Source organism: Tachyglossus aculeatus, chromosome 6 (assembly GCF_015852505.1).
Source record: "Tachyglossus aculeatus isolate mTacAcu1 chromosome 6, mTacAcu1.pri, whole genome shotgun sequence".
Classification (NCBI taxonomy): Eukaryota; Metazoa; Chordata; class Mammalia; order Monotremata; family Tachyglossidae; genus Tachyglossus; species Tachyglossus aculeatus.
This window is the reverse complement of record NC_052071.1, coordinates 46564013-46578350: the sequence shown is the minus strand read 5'-3', so window position 1 is coordinate 46578350 and position 14338 is coordinate 46564013. Positions and strand designations below refer to the sequence as shown.

The following is a 14338-nucleotide window of genomic DNA, read 5'->3' as shown; positions in this document are numbered from 1 at the left end:
GATCTCTACTATGACATAGTGGTCTTACTGATTCTTATAAGAATCACTGAGAAGCACTGTGGCTTAGTTGAAAGAGCATGGGCCTGGGAGTGCGAGGTCCTGGGTTCTAATCCGGGTCTTCCACTTGTCCAGTGTTGATCAGAAGGTTTAGAGGAAGCAGTGTGGTTTAGTGGAAAGAACACGGGCTTGGGAGTCAGAGGTCATGGGTTCTAATCCTGACCACCACTTGTCAGCTGTGTGACTTTGAGCAAATCGCTTAACTTCTCTGGACCTCAGTTACCTCATCTGTAAGAGGGGGATTAAGACTGTGAGCCCCACATGGGACAACCTGATTACCTTATGTTTACCCCTGCACTTAGAACAGGGCTTGGCACATAGTAAGTGCTTAACAAATACCTGCATTTTATTATTATTATTATTATTATGTGACCATGGGCAAGTCACTGAACTTCTCTGTGCCTCACTTAATTTATCTGCAAATGGATATTAAATCCTCCATCTTAGACTTTGAGCCCTTTGTGGGTCAGGGACCTTTTCTACCCTGATTTTCATGTATCTATCCCAGCACTTTGAACAGCCTGTGACACATAATAAGCACCTAAGCAATACCATTTCTGGAGAAAACATGTCTAATAGGTCGACATGAATTGGAAATGACTCGATGGCTTATGACAACAACGAATACCATTAAAAATAGATACATTAATGAAGAAATATTAAGGGAAACCTAACCCTTAATAGGTAAGGTGATTCCATGCCCCCTTTTATAAGTTGGAGACTTGTGTCCAACCTAATAAACTTCTATCTACCACAGTGCTGAGTACAGTGTTTGGTCCATAGTAAATACTTCACAAATAACATAATTGTTTGCCAAAATAATATATGAAAAATTTACAAAAATAGGCAGCAATTAAAAATAACAAAATTGATCAATGAACATTTTAAATAAACTTTAACTTGAAATTTGTAGTTATCAGAATATTTCATTTTTTTTGTTAGATGGAATCATCTTATTGAACCAAAAGTCATTTAGATAACATCAATTTGTTTTTTTGTTCTGAGCATACAATTTGTTTCCTCATTTAATGTTTCAATTAAATTATTGTCTATAAATAAAATACTAAAGTAATTGTCTTCCATCAGAGCAGAGCCTAGTTGTGAAAATGTTCAGGCCCCTATTATAGGCAGAACTGAGGTCAAGAGACTGATGGAGAAGACGGAAATTTATTCTTGCAACACCTGTTAGCTATGAGATACATTTCCCACAGTCCACTGGAATGAACTCCAATCAGCAGCCCAGGCTAAAGCTTTAAATACAGAAGTGGGACCTTTCTTTCTTTCCTTTCTTTTCCTTCCTTCCCTTCCTTTCCTCCCTTCCCTTCCCATCCTTTCCCTTCCCTTCCCTTTCTTTCCCTTCCCTTCCCTTTTTCTTTCTTTTTCTTTCTTCCTGCTGGGACTCACTCTATAAGCTTGAAAGATGTCCTGTTTCAAGTGCTGAATTGTGAGTATGAACACCCAGTACTTATATATACTTATAAGTATATAAGTATATAGATGTTTATAAATACATATTGTATGTTTATGGCAGTTTATGTAAATGTATTGAGGCTTATATATCAATCAATGGTATTTAATGAGCACTTAGCATTTGGGAGAGTACAACACAATTAGCAGACACATTCTCTGCCTGTAACCAACTTAGAGTCTAGAGGATGAACAGGCTTTAATATGAATAAGTTATTTTCAATATATAATTATAGATGTGTTGGGTTGGGGCTGGGGCAAATATCAAATGTCCAAAGGTCACAGATCAAAATGCATATAGGAGGGAGAGAGAATTGAGGAAAAAAGGACTTTGAAGGAGGAGAGAGTGGTGTTGGGTAGGGATCGTCTCTATATGTTGCCGATTTGTACTTCCCATGTGTTTAAGACAGTGCTCTGCACACAGTAAGTGCTCAATAAATGCGATCGAATGAATGAATGAGTGGTCTGGGTTATATGGAGGGGAGGGAGTTCCTGGCTAGGGGTAGGATGTGGGAAAGGGGTTGGTGGTAAGATAGATGAAAGTGGAGAGAGCAGCTGTCAACAACTCTCTCAAGAAGTTTGGAGAGAAATGATACAAGGGAGCTGGGAAATAAGTGGAGGGAGCTTTGGGGTTAAGGGATGTTTGAGTTTTTTTAGGATAAGGGACACATACGCATGTTGGAAAGCAGTGGGGAAGAAGCCACTGAATGAATCGAAAGAATGAAGTGATTCAATGAATGCATGAACGAATGCTAGGAAATGTCCAGGGAAAACATAATAGAGGCAGACTAGCTAGATGGATAGAGACCATAACAAAGATAACGGAAGAACCATCAAAAAGGTTGTGGTTTATGGCTGAAGACAGGATGTCCTGGAGAAAATACAGGCATAGAGTTGTTATGAATGGGAAGCAACTGGACAGTGCTTGATGAAAAGATAATAAAGCGTCGAATGGACGAGGGCTAGTTGTGAGTGGGTCACTGTTGATACACTGTTAGTCACAGCCTAGGGTGAATCACAGGCCTGCTTCTTTGTGCAGGAATCGGTTGTCCCTGGTGCGGACGGGTCAGAGTGGTCAGGGGGTTGTCGATTCCTTTTCCGGACAGTCCCAAATCTTCGGTGCATGGGTGGTGGGGAGGGGACAATTAGTCTGTGGCAGGCCTGGATTATGGGGAGGGATCATCAGCTATCCTAGACTCCCCGGGTTGGCGGGGGCGTGAATGGTGGAAACCATCTGGAGTAGCATAAACATTCCAGATCTGTTTTAGCTCCTCCCCCGCCCCATTTTTTTGTCTTCCTATTCATTCAATAGTGCTTGGCACGTAATAAGCACTTAACAAATGTCATCATTATTATTGGTAGTAGTAATAGACTGTAATAATAATGATGGTATTTGTTAAGCACTTACTATGTGCCAAGCACTGTGCTAAGCACAGGGGTAGATACAAGGTGATCAGGTTGTCCCAAGTGGGGCTCACAATCTTAATCCCAATTTTACAGATGAGATGTGTGCATAAGTGTTGTGGGGCTGGAAGTGGAGATAAATAAAAGGAGTAAGTCACGGCGACGCAGTAGGGTGACAGAAAAGGAAAGTGGGGGGCTTAGTCAGGGAAGGCCTCTTGGAGGAGTTCTGCCTTCAATAAGGCTTTGAAGATGGGGAGATTCAGTGTCTGTTGGACTTGAGAAGAGAGGGCATTCCAGGCCAGAGGCAGAATGTGGGCGAGAGGTCGATGGTGGTACCATGCTTGGCACATAGTAAGCATTTGATGAATGCCACAATTATTATTAAAATATGTGTCTAACTCAAACACTGTAGACCTATTTTTTCCCCAAAGGTCATGCTGAAGAATGACTTTTCTGTATTTCAATTGAGTATGGATAACCTTAAGATATATTTTCACAGCAATCTAGAACTCTGTCATTTAGCACTTGAGTGATTAGGTTTGGAATCCTAATGCTGACACTACTTACAGGATTCTCTACCTTGGAGATACAAAGTTTATTTTGATCTAAGCACTCCCTTCCCCTCCCTTTGAAGCATTTTGACCAACTTGAATAGATTGATTAGAGTATTTTCAATTTAGCATGGCTAATACTGATGTACATAGGCAAAGACATTGTTAGCACAAGATGCCACTTGGCAGAATAGGTTGTGAAATATAATAATGATAAGCATAATATAATAATAATAAGCATTTATTAAGTGCTTACTATGTGCAAAGCACTGTTCTAAGCGCTGGGGAGGTTATAAGGTGATCAGGTTGTCCCACGGGGGGCTCACAGTCTTAATCCCCATTTTGCAGATGAGGTAACTGAGGCCCAGAGAAGTTAAGTGATTTGCCCAAAGTCACACAGCTGACAGTTGGTGGAGCCGGGATGTGAACCCATGACCTCTGACTCCAAAGCCCGTGCTCTTTCCACTGAGCTATGCTGCTTCTCACTTGAATAACACCTTGAGAGAAATGCTGCATTTACAAAGAAAAACAAAAAGTTCTAATTCAAAGTCTCTGATTAGTACATACATAGGTATTTGATTGGCAACTGTTGTGTTTTACTTGTTTTTAAAATATTTTTATTGTTCAAGGTTTTGGATCTTTGGAACGGAATAATCAAGCAGTGGTGTTTATTGAGTACTTGCTGTGTACAGGCTACTGTACTAAGTGAGCTTGGGGCCTCCTCAGTCAGGGAGGGAGGGAGGTCTTCCCTCACTAAGCTCCCCCTTTCCTATCATTCATTCACCCCCCCCACACACACTTGTTGAGCGCTTCTTGAGGAGCAGTGTGGCTCAGTGGAAAGAACCCGGGCTTCTATTCTATTTATTTTATTTTGTTAGTATGTTTGGTTTTGTTCTCTGTCTCCCCCTTCTAGACTGTGAGCCCACTGTTGGGTAGGGACCGTTTCTATATGTTGCCGACTTGTACTTCCCAAGCGCTTAGTACAGTGCTCTGCACACAGTAAGTGCTCAATAAATACAATTGCTTGATTGATTGGGACAGTACAATACCACAGAATTGTTTAGACACCATCTCTTCCCATACGAAGCTTACAGGCTACCATTAACTTGTCTTATGCTGTCGAGTCATCTCTGACCCAAAGCAACACCATGGATACACCTCTCCCAGAACACCCCACCTCCACCTGCAGTCGGTCTGGAAGTGGATCCAGAAAGTTTTGAAAATTTACCTGTGCCGTCCAGCAGTGGCATGGGAGAGAGTTGAGGGCGGAGACTCAAGTTGACTGCGTGGAAGGAGGCGGTGGTAAACCATTTCCGTATTTTTACCAAGAAAACTCTATGGATACACAATTAACTTTACATTTTTTCCCATGGGAAGTTGTGGTTCATTTAATGCTGTTTTCCATAAACTTTTATTTTCTTGGAACCATAATAGTTTATAAATTAGGTGACATATCTGCCAAATTTTATCATAAGTAAATTAAAAAATTTCAACACAAGTTGTCTTGTAACTTCCATAGTCATTTATTTTCATGTTTAATAGCATATTACTTAAAGTACACATATGAATCACAGTATGAGTACCTAGTGTATGAAAAACATTCACAAAGTGCTTAGAGTACAGTAAAATATCAAGCTTTTTGTCATCAAGTTTACATGCTAGTGAAGGAGAAAGACCCTAAGTAGGAGGAAGTAATAAAATATGTAAATATGTAAAACATTTATCAATCATCCAGTGATATTTACTGAGCGCTTACTGTGTTCAGAACACTATACCGAGCACTTGGAAGAGTGCAATACAAAAAAGTTGGTAGGCATCATCCCCGCCCATAATAATAATTGTGGTATTTGTTTAAGTGCTTAAAATGAACAAAACACTGTACTAAACTCTGAGGTAGATACAAGATGATAAGGTCCCATATGGGGCTCACAGTCTGTCACCCTTCTAGACTGTGAGCCCACTGTTGGGTAGGGATTGTCTCTATATGTTGCCGATTTGTACTTTCCAAGTGCTTAGTAGAGTGTTCTGCACAAAGTAATCGCTCAATAAATACAACAATGAGTGGATGAATGAATAAGTAGAAGTGGGAATGGGAATTGAATCCTCATTTTGCTGATGAAGGGACTGAGGGACGGGGAAGTTAAATGACTTGTCCAGCATCACCCAGCAAGTAAGGAGAAGCAGCGTGGCTCAGTGGAAAGAGCCTGGGCTTTGGAGTCAGAGGTCATGAGTTCAAATCCCGGCTCCACCAATTGTCAGCTGTGTGACTTTGGGCAAGTCACTTTACTTCTCTCAGTCTCAGTTCCCTCATCTGTAAAATGGGGATTAAGACTGTGAGCTCCCCGTGGGACAACCTTGTAACCTCCCCAGCACTTAGAACAGTGCTTTGCACATAGTAAGTGCTTAATAAATGCCATTATTATTATTATTAATGGAGCCAGAATTTAACCCCAACTGCTCTGACCCAGGCCGGTACTCTTTCCACTGGGCCGCACTGTGAGTTATGTGCTTAGGAGGCTCAGGAGTGCTGCATTGGCAGTTGGGAAGAGTAAAAAATAATCATGGAAGGCCTGGTGCAGGAGCTGGGATTTCAGAAGAGCTATAAAAACAGAAGAAACAGTGGTCTGTGGGATATGAAGTGGAAGCATGTTTTGGGCCAGGCAAAGGTAAGAGCAAGAGCTGGGCAGGAGAGACAAAAGCAAAGCATAGTGAAAATGCATTGATTCTTTAATTGCAATCTACATTGTCAGAATACATATTCAGTATCATATTTTATTTTCTTTAATCTGATGTGCCTTCATTTCAGTGCTCATTTTGGCTCCAAGTTTCCAAGAGTGACACCAATTTGCTAAATTCAGATTTAAGTATACAAATTCAGATAGAAGTACTATGAAGTATCTTGGTCATTTCAACTTAAGTAGGGAAGCAGCATGGCCTAGTGAAAAGAGCATGGGCCTGAGGGTCAGAAGGACCTGGGTTCTAATCCTAGCTCAGCCATTTGTCTGCTGTGTGACCTTGAGCCAGTGACTTAACTTCTCTGTGCCTCAGTTTCCTCATCTGTAAAATGGGGATTAATGCTGTGAACCCTGTGCCGGGTGCGGGTCAGACTGTCCAACATGACAATCTTGTATCTACCCCAACACGTAGCACAGTGCCAATACATAGTAAGTGCATAACAAATGTCATTAAAAAATAAAAACAACAACAAAAAACTATTACTGCTTTTCCACAAAATGGGTACTGCCTCACTGCTGGTGGAGTAAACACTGAATCTTGACACCCACAAAGCTTTGACTGGAAAATGTCATTCTCAAGTAGAACCTCTATTTCAAATAGAACTTCTAGAAAGTAGGAGGCTATATATATGTATTTGCAATTGTGCTTGAGATAGAGTTTGGCAATTTCAGTCCATATTGAGATGAAAAAGTCCCTCCTATTCATTCACTTAGTCATATTTATCAAATGCTTACTTTGTACAGAGCACTGTACTAAATGCTTGGGAGAGTACAATATGACAATAAACAGACATTCCCTGCCCACAATAAGTTTACCGTCTAGAGGGGGAGACAGACATTAATATAAATAAATGGGGTTATCTACACAGCTGTAATGCCCTGAATGACGGGGTCACGAAGGAGGGCTGAGCAAAGTAGGATGGTCCCTGGCAGATTCTTCATATGCCGTTTCTCTCCTTCTTTTTACATATAAGAATATTCCTTAAAAAAGAACAAAGAAAGGATCCTTATAATTACCTGGAGAAGCAACATGGGCTAGAGGAAAGAGCACAGGACTGGGAATCAGAGATCTGGGTTCTAATCTTTGTTCTGCCATTGCCTGTTGCGTGACCTGTTCGGTGACCTTACTTAACTTCTCTGGGCCTCATTTGTCTTATCTGTAAAATGAGAAAAAAATTCCCATTTTCCCTCCCTCAGACTATAAACCCTGTGTGGTCCAGGGACTGTCCTGATTTTTCTGCATCAACCCCAACACTTAGCACAGTGCTTGGCACATAGTAAGTTCTTAATGAATATCACCACTGTTGTTATTATGAACAACTGAGTACTGTACTAGGCCTTGAGCATGCAAATTTAGAAGTCACAGATGCTAGGAGTTCTAAATAAGACCCAGAGACAATCGATAAGCACATTTATGAGCATGGAAGACCTATGTGTCGTCATAATAAGGAACTTCAGAATCAATCTGGATTTTATAAATCTCATTCAGGTTACTTACCTATTGCAACTGGAACCATTAGGATCAAAATCCATGGCAAATTCCGTTTGTAATGCTTCTGATCCTGCTACCCTGTTGAAAAAAATATTTTTCGTGTGTTTAAAAGAAAACTAATCTTACTTTCAAAGACTTATAAGGGCAGTTGAAAAGCTGAATATATTTGGACTGTTGCATAGAATATCACAGACTGCAAACTCCTCGTGAGCAGGGATCGTGTCTACCAACTCTATTGCACTGTTCTCTCTTGAGCTCTTTGTATAAGTGCTCTCCACAACGTACTCAGTAAATACCACTGATTACCTACTGAAGGTGCCAAGATCACTCTGCTTGTCTGGCAACCACAGCTAAAGATGAACTCGGGTTACAGAATTACCACTGGCTGAATCCATAGGAAATGACTCTGCCTTCTCTCTGCATAGGCAGCCTAATGGGAACTACCACTAATAATAATAATAATAATAATAATGATGATGATGATGATGATGGCATTTATTAAGCGCTTAATTAAGTGCAAAGCACTGTTCTAAGTGCTGGGAAGGTTACAAGATGATCAGGTTGCCCCACTTGGGGCTTACAGTCTTAATCCCCATTTTACAGATGAGGTACGTGAGGCACAGAGAAGTTAAGTGACTTTCCCAAAGTCACACAGCTGACAATTGGTGGAGCCGGGATTTGAACCCTTGACCTCTGACTCCAAAGCCCATGCTCTTTCCACTGAGCCACGCTGCTGAATGAGATGCAGCTTGGTCTTATTCTTTGTTCGTGTTTTTCTTTATGCATTTTAGTTCTCTCTCATGAAAATGGGGGAGAAAAAGTGCAGAGAACAAATAGGGTCAGAGGCATTTGAAAAATTTATGGGATATTCCTCTGTTATATTACACTCCTGAACTACTATTTTTCATTATACTTCACTTTGGAGTATTGTACGGGGGCAGGTTTGACACACTGGAAAAAATAGCAGCAGTTTCTTTCTTCACTGGAAGATTTTTTTTTCTTATATCCCCCTCATTTCTTTCTCCAATGCCTCTCTTGTACACAAATAGATAGTATAAGAGAAACCATGTAGACGCTGGATTCTCCATCACACCCTTTGCCCACGGAACAGGTAGAGAAGAGAGCAGCAACTAGGCAGCAAAAGGGTTCCCCTGGGAGCAAGGAGACAGTTGGGCCTTTCTACTGGGATTCGGATTATAAAAGAGACTGGGCAATTTTTCTAGGCCACAATTTGGCTAAATGTGGAGGATGACCCCAGAGTGACCCCCAGATTCTTCAAATCCTCACAGAGCTTGTTATGGGCAGGCAAACATGTCTTCTAACTCTGTTGGAAGGAGTGTCTCCCCCTTCTAAACCGTGAGCCTGCTGTTGGGTAGGGACCGACTCTGTACGTTGCCAACTTGTACTTCCCAAGTGCTTAGTACAGTGCTCTGCACACAGTAAGCGCTCAATAAATACAATTGAGTGATTGGGTGAGTCAAAGTTAATGGCTTCTAATCCTGCTTCTGCCACTTGTCAGCTGTGTGACTTTGGGCAAGTCATTTAACTTCTCTGGGTCTCAGTTCCCTCATTTGTAAAATGGTGATGAAGTCTGTGTAGAGAAGCAGCATGGCTCAGTGGAAAGAGCCTGGGCTTTGGAGTCAGAGGTCATGGGTTTGAATCCCGGCTCTGCCACTTGTTAGCTGTGTGACTTTGGACAAGTCACTTCACTTCTCGGGGCCTCAGTTCCCTCATCTGGAAAATGGGGATTAAGTCTGTGAGCCCCACGTGGGACAACTTGATTACCTAGCATCTACCCCAGCGCTCAGAACAGTGCTTTGCACATAGTGAGCACTTAATAAATGCCATCATGATGATTGTATCTACCCCATTGCATAGAACAGTGTGTTGCACATGGTAAATGCTTAACAAATGCTATCATTATTATTATATTGTACTTGCCCAAGCGCTTAGTACAGTGCTCTGCACACAGTCAATGCTCAATAAATACAATTGTTTGATTTACAGTGGGAAATTTACCAAACCCAGGAAAAAGATACTCACCCGTTCTCAGTACTGGCTAACAGAAATCCTCGCTTACCTGGGGCTTGTAACTGAAGGATGGTCTCGATCCAGCTGACCTCATTGCTGACATTACAGGAGTAAGAGACCTCATCGATCTGGGTCACGTTGGTGATCTGTACCACGCTTTTGTTCCGAGAGAACTGGTGGTGGTCATCGGCATAGAGGGGCTTCCCATTCTTTTTCCAGTCATACTTATCTGCTGTTCCCACGGCCACGCGGCAGGTGAGCTGAGCAATGGTGTTTCCCTCAGAATAACTGAGCATGATTTCTGGCAGCGCTAAGGGCTCTGGAACAGAGATAAACTTCAGACACTAGGCAATTGTCTTGGCCTCTGGGCCAGGGGCTATACTGATTTATTGTTTCTTCACCTCTGGGAGGGCCCCTGAGACACACTGTTCCAGTTCCAAAGGAAAACCTTCCATCTTGATTCGCAATACACCCTGGCTTGGGTTTGGCTGGGGGGCTAGATTGACCCAGGCTACAGGTCCTTTCCTTCTGCCCAGAGAGAAGAGAAGAGGGGGCAAGGAGTAATATAGTAAGAAGGGAGAGAATAAATGAATGGGGAAAAAGGGAGAAGGAAAGAGGGAAATAGTGAAGAGAAAGGAGGAGGGTAAAGGGAGAAGGAAATAAAGGGGAAGGGAGGGGAAAGAAAGAAAGTCGGAGAGAGGAAGATTATGATAGTTTCTGTTCTGGAGCGGATGTAACTGTAGGCCTGGGACTCTGCACTTTCAGTTAATAACAATAATAATAACATTTGTTAAGCGCTTACTATGTGCCAAGCACTGTTCTAAGCGCTGGGGTAGATCCAAGGTAATCAGGATGTCCCCCGTGGGGCTCACATTCTTAATCCCCATTTTACATATGAGGGGACTGAGGCACAGAGAAGTGAAATGGCTTGCCCAAAGTCACACAGCAGACAAGTGGCAGAGCCGGGATTAGAACCCACGACCTCTGACTCCCAAGCCCGTGCTCTTTCCACTGAGCCACGCTGCTTCTTAAGAGACCTGCTAGTTGCCAAATAGTCACTTAGGAGGAGCCGTGGCAGGGTGGGAGAAAGGTGGGAGGGGAAAGATGGGGATGGTCAACTGACTCACTGATGACATGGAGACAGATTTGGAGGGGCTGCTGGCCCGGGCTGACCACCAGAGTGTAGTTGCCGCTGTCCTCCGGCTTGCAGGGGTCAATGAGCAGCCTCGAGTCCTGCTGGCCATGGAACCGTTCTCTGAAAGGCCTGTGGATTTCTGGAGGAGCCGAGGGGTACATCACCATCACCTTCAGCTCCCCGACTTTCCACTGCAACATCTGGCCGGGGGACACCTGCCCGGAGACCCCCAGGTAGCATGGGCCGCCTGCGGCACAGGTAACCTTCTGGGCTGCTGCTGCAACTCCTGCAGCTCCTGAAACTCCTGAAGCTGCTGCTGCTGCTGCAGGGGGAAGGAAGATCAGGGGGTCAAACGAGGACAGCTCGCAGCCAGCCCTTTCCCCCTTAATCTCCCTGAAGGGTCCCAGACTTTACCCAGTGGGACCCTTTACCTGCGAGGCCAGCCCAACCCATCTTCCCCCTCTCCACCCCGCCCCCACCTCCCCATATCTTTCATTCATTCAGTCGTATTTATTGAGCCCTTATTGTGTGCAGAGCACTGTACTAAGCGCTTGGGAAGTACAAATCGGCAACATATAGAGACATCCAGCGCTTAGAACAGTGCCTGGCACATAGTGAGCGCTTAACAAATACTATCATTATTATTATCGAGAGACATATAGAGAAGAGCGTGGCTCAGTGGAAGGAGGGAGTCAGAGGTCGTGGGTTCTAATCCCGGCTCCCCCACATGTCTGCTATGTGACCTTGGGCAAGTCACTTAACTTCTCTGTTACCTCATCTGTAAAATGGGGATGAAGACTTTGAGTCCCACGTGGGACAATGTGATCACCTTGTATCCCCCCAGTGCTTAGAACAGTGCTTTGCACATAGTAAGCGCTTAACAAATGTCATTATTATTATTATATAGACACATCAATCAATCAGTCAATCAATCGTATTTATTGAGCGCTTACTGTGTGCAGAGCACTGTACTAAGCGCTTGGGAAGTACAAGTTGGCAACATATAGAGACAGTCCCTACCCAACAGTAGGCTCACAGTCTAAAAGGGAAGACATATAGAGATATCTTTCACCCACCTCCCACTCTCCGCCCCTCCCCCCATCACCCCCGTCCCCGGACTGCCCCCCTGCCCCACTTCCCCTCAGCCCTCTCCTTTCTCCCGCCCCTGTCATCCCCAGCTGCACACATAATAATAATAATAATAGTGGTATTTGTTAAGCGCTTACTATGTGCCAAGTACTGTTCTAAGCGCTGGGGTAGCTACACGGTAATCAGGTTGTCCCAAGTGGGGCTCACCGTCTTAATCCCCTTTTTACCGATGAGGGAACAGAGAATAATAATAATAGTGATGGTATTTGTTAAGCATTTACTATGTGACAAGCATTGTTCTAAGCACTGGGATAGATACAAGGTAATCAGGTTGTTTCACGTGGGGCTCACCGTCTTAATCCCCATTTTACAGATGAGGTCACTGAGGCCCTGAGAAGTTAGGCGGTTTGTCCAAGTTCACACTGCAGTCTCCCAAACCCCTCCCCCTTCCCCGTTCACACAGCAATCTCCCACACCCTTCCCCCCTCTCTGTCTCCTACCCCTTCGCCCCTCTTCCTTCTCATTCATTCTTTCGTATTTATTGAGCGCTTACTATGTGCCGAGCACTGTACTAAGCGCTTGGGAAGTACAAATCGGCAACACACAGAGACGGTCCCTACCCAACAACGGGCTCACGGTCCAAAAGGGGGAGTCGGACAACAAAACGAAATAGTTAGACAGGAGTCAATACCATCAGAATAAATGTATTGAGCGCTTACTGTGTGCAGAGCACTGTGCTAAGCTCTTGGGAAGTACAAATCGGCCACAGATAGAGACGGTCCCTACCCAACAACGGGCTCACAGTCTCCGGACCTCGTATTTCTCCCACCTTGCCCCCGGCCCTTTCCTTCCTCTAGGCCCTACTAGCCCCGCTCCCCGAGGTCCGGATGTCCGGGGTCTGGGCTAGGACTGGCCACCACCAAGTTGGGACAGGCGAGGAGTGCTTGGGAGTGGACAGCTTGGGAGCAGCCTGCCCTGCCCGCGGCTGGTCCTGTCATTCATAATAATAATAATAATAATAATAATAATAGCATTTATTAAGCGCTTACTATGTGCAAAGCACTGTTCTAAGCGCTGGGGTGGTTACAAGGTGATCAGGTTGTCCCACGGGGGGCTCACAGTCTTAATCCCCATTTTACAGATGAGGGAACTGAGGCACAGAGAAGTTATGTGACTTGCCCAAAGTCCCACAGCTGACAGTTGGCGGGGCCGGGATTTGAACCCATGCCCTTTGACTCCAAAGCCCGGGCTCTTTCCACTGAGCCACGCTGCTTCTCTTCAATCGTATTTCTTGAGCGCCTACTGTGTGCGGAGCACTGTACTAAGCGCTTGGGAAGTACAAATCGGCAACATATAGAGACCGTCCCTACCCAACCACGGGCTCGCAGCCTAGAAGGGGGAGACAGAAAACAAAACAAAACTAGTAGACAGGTGTCAATACCATCAGAATAAACAGAGCTATATACACCTGATTAATAAAATAGAGTAATCAATATGTACAAGTAGAGACAAGTGCTGTGGGGAAGGGGAAGGGGTAATAATAATGATGATGGCATTTATTGTGGAAAGCACTGTTCTAAGCGCTGGGGAGGTTACAAGGTTGTCCCACGGGGGGCTCACAGTCTTAATCCCCATTTCACAGATGAGGGAATTGAGGCCCAGAGAAGTGACTTGTCCGAGGTCACACAGCTGACAAATGGCAGAGCCGGGATTTGAACCCATGACCTCCGACTCCAAAACCTGGAGTCTTTCCACGGAGCCACGCTGCTTCTCCGGGCAGAGGGAGGGAAGGGGAGGCTACCTGGCTCCGAGGCCCCGGAGGCTCCGCTCGAGGTCCACGTCGAGGCCCACATCGAGGCCCAGGCGACCAGGGCGAGGGTCAGGGAAGGGGGCATCTTCGGAGACGGCAAAAAGTGGGCAGTTTATGCGTGTCTGAGCTTCTAATAGCCGTGTGCGCCTGCTTATATGATTGCCGCACCTAGCTCCACCCCGGAGGCGGGGGAAAGAGGGAGGCGAAAAACGTGCCACTCCCTTCTTAACCCTGTGCAGACCTGAGCCGGGGATAAAAATAATAATAATAATAATAATAATAGTAATGGCATTTATTAAGCGCTTACTATGTGCAAAGCACTGTTCTACGCGCTGGGGAGGTTACAAGGCAATCAGGTTGTCCCACAGGGGGCTCACAGTCTTAATCCCCATTTTACAGATGAGGGAACTGAGGCACAGAGAAGTTAAGTGACTTGCCCAAAGTCACCCAGCTGACAAGTGGCGGAGCCGGGATTCGAACCCACGACCTCTGACTCCGAAGCCCGTGCTCTACCTGTTGCCGAATTGCACTTTCCAAGCTCTTAGGCCAGTGCTCTGCACACAGTAA

The 14338-nt window shown here is 44.5% G+C and overlaps 1 protein-coding gene across 1 annotated transcript in view; it reads right to left on the bottom strand.

Moving 5' to 3' along the window:
• Positions 1-7019: 7019 nt before the first annotated feature.
• LOC119929604 (hemicentin-1-like) overlaps positions 7020-14338 on the bottom strand; it is a 55343-nt gene continuing 48024 nt past the window's right edge. The window contains exons 6-10 of the mRNA XM_038747781.1: positions 13763-13856; positions 10865-11194; positions 9787-10056; positions 7713-7784; positions 7020-7195 (exon numbers count right to left, since the gene is read on the bottom strand). Of these exons, the coding sequence (XP_038603709.1) occupies positions 7780-7784; positions 9787-10056; positions 10865-11194; positions 13763-13856 (699 nt within the window). The 3' untranslated portion in view covers positions 7020-7195; positions 7713-7779. The remainder of the gene's footprint in view (positions 7196-7712; positions 7785-9786; positions 10057-10864; positions 11195-13762; positions 13857-14338) is intronic.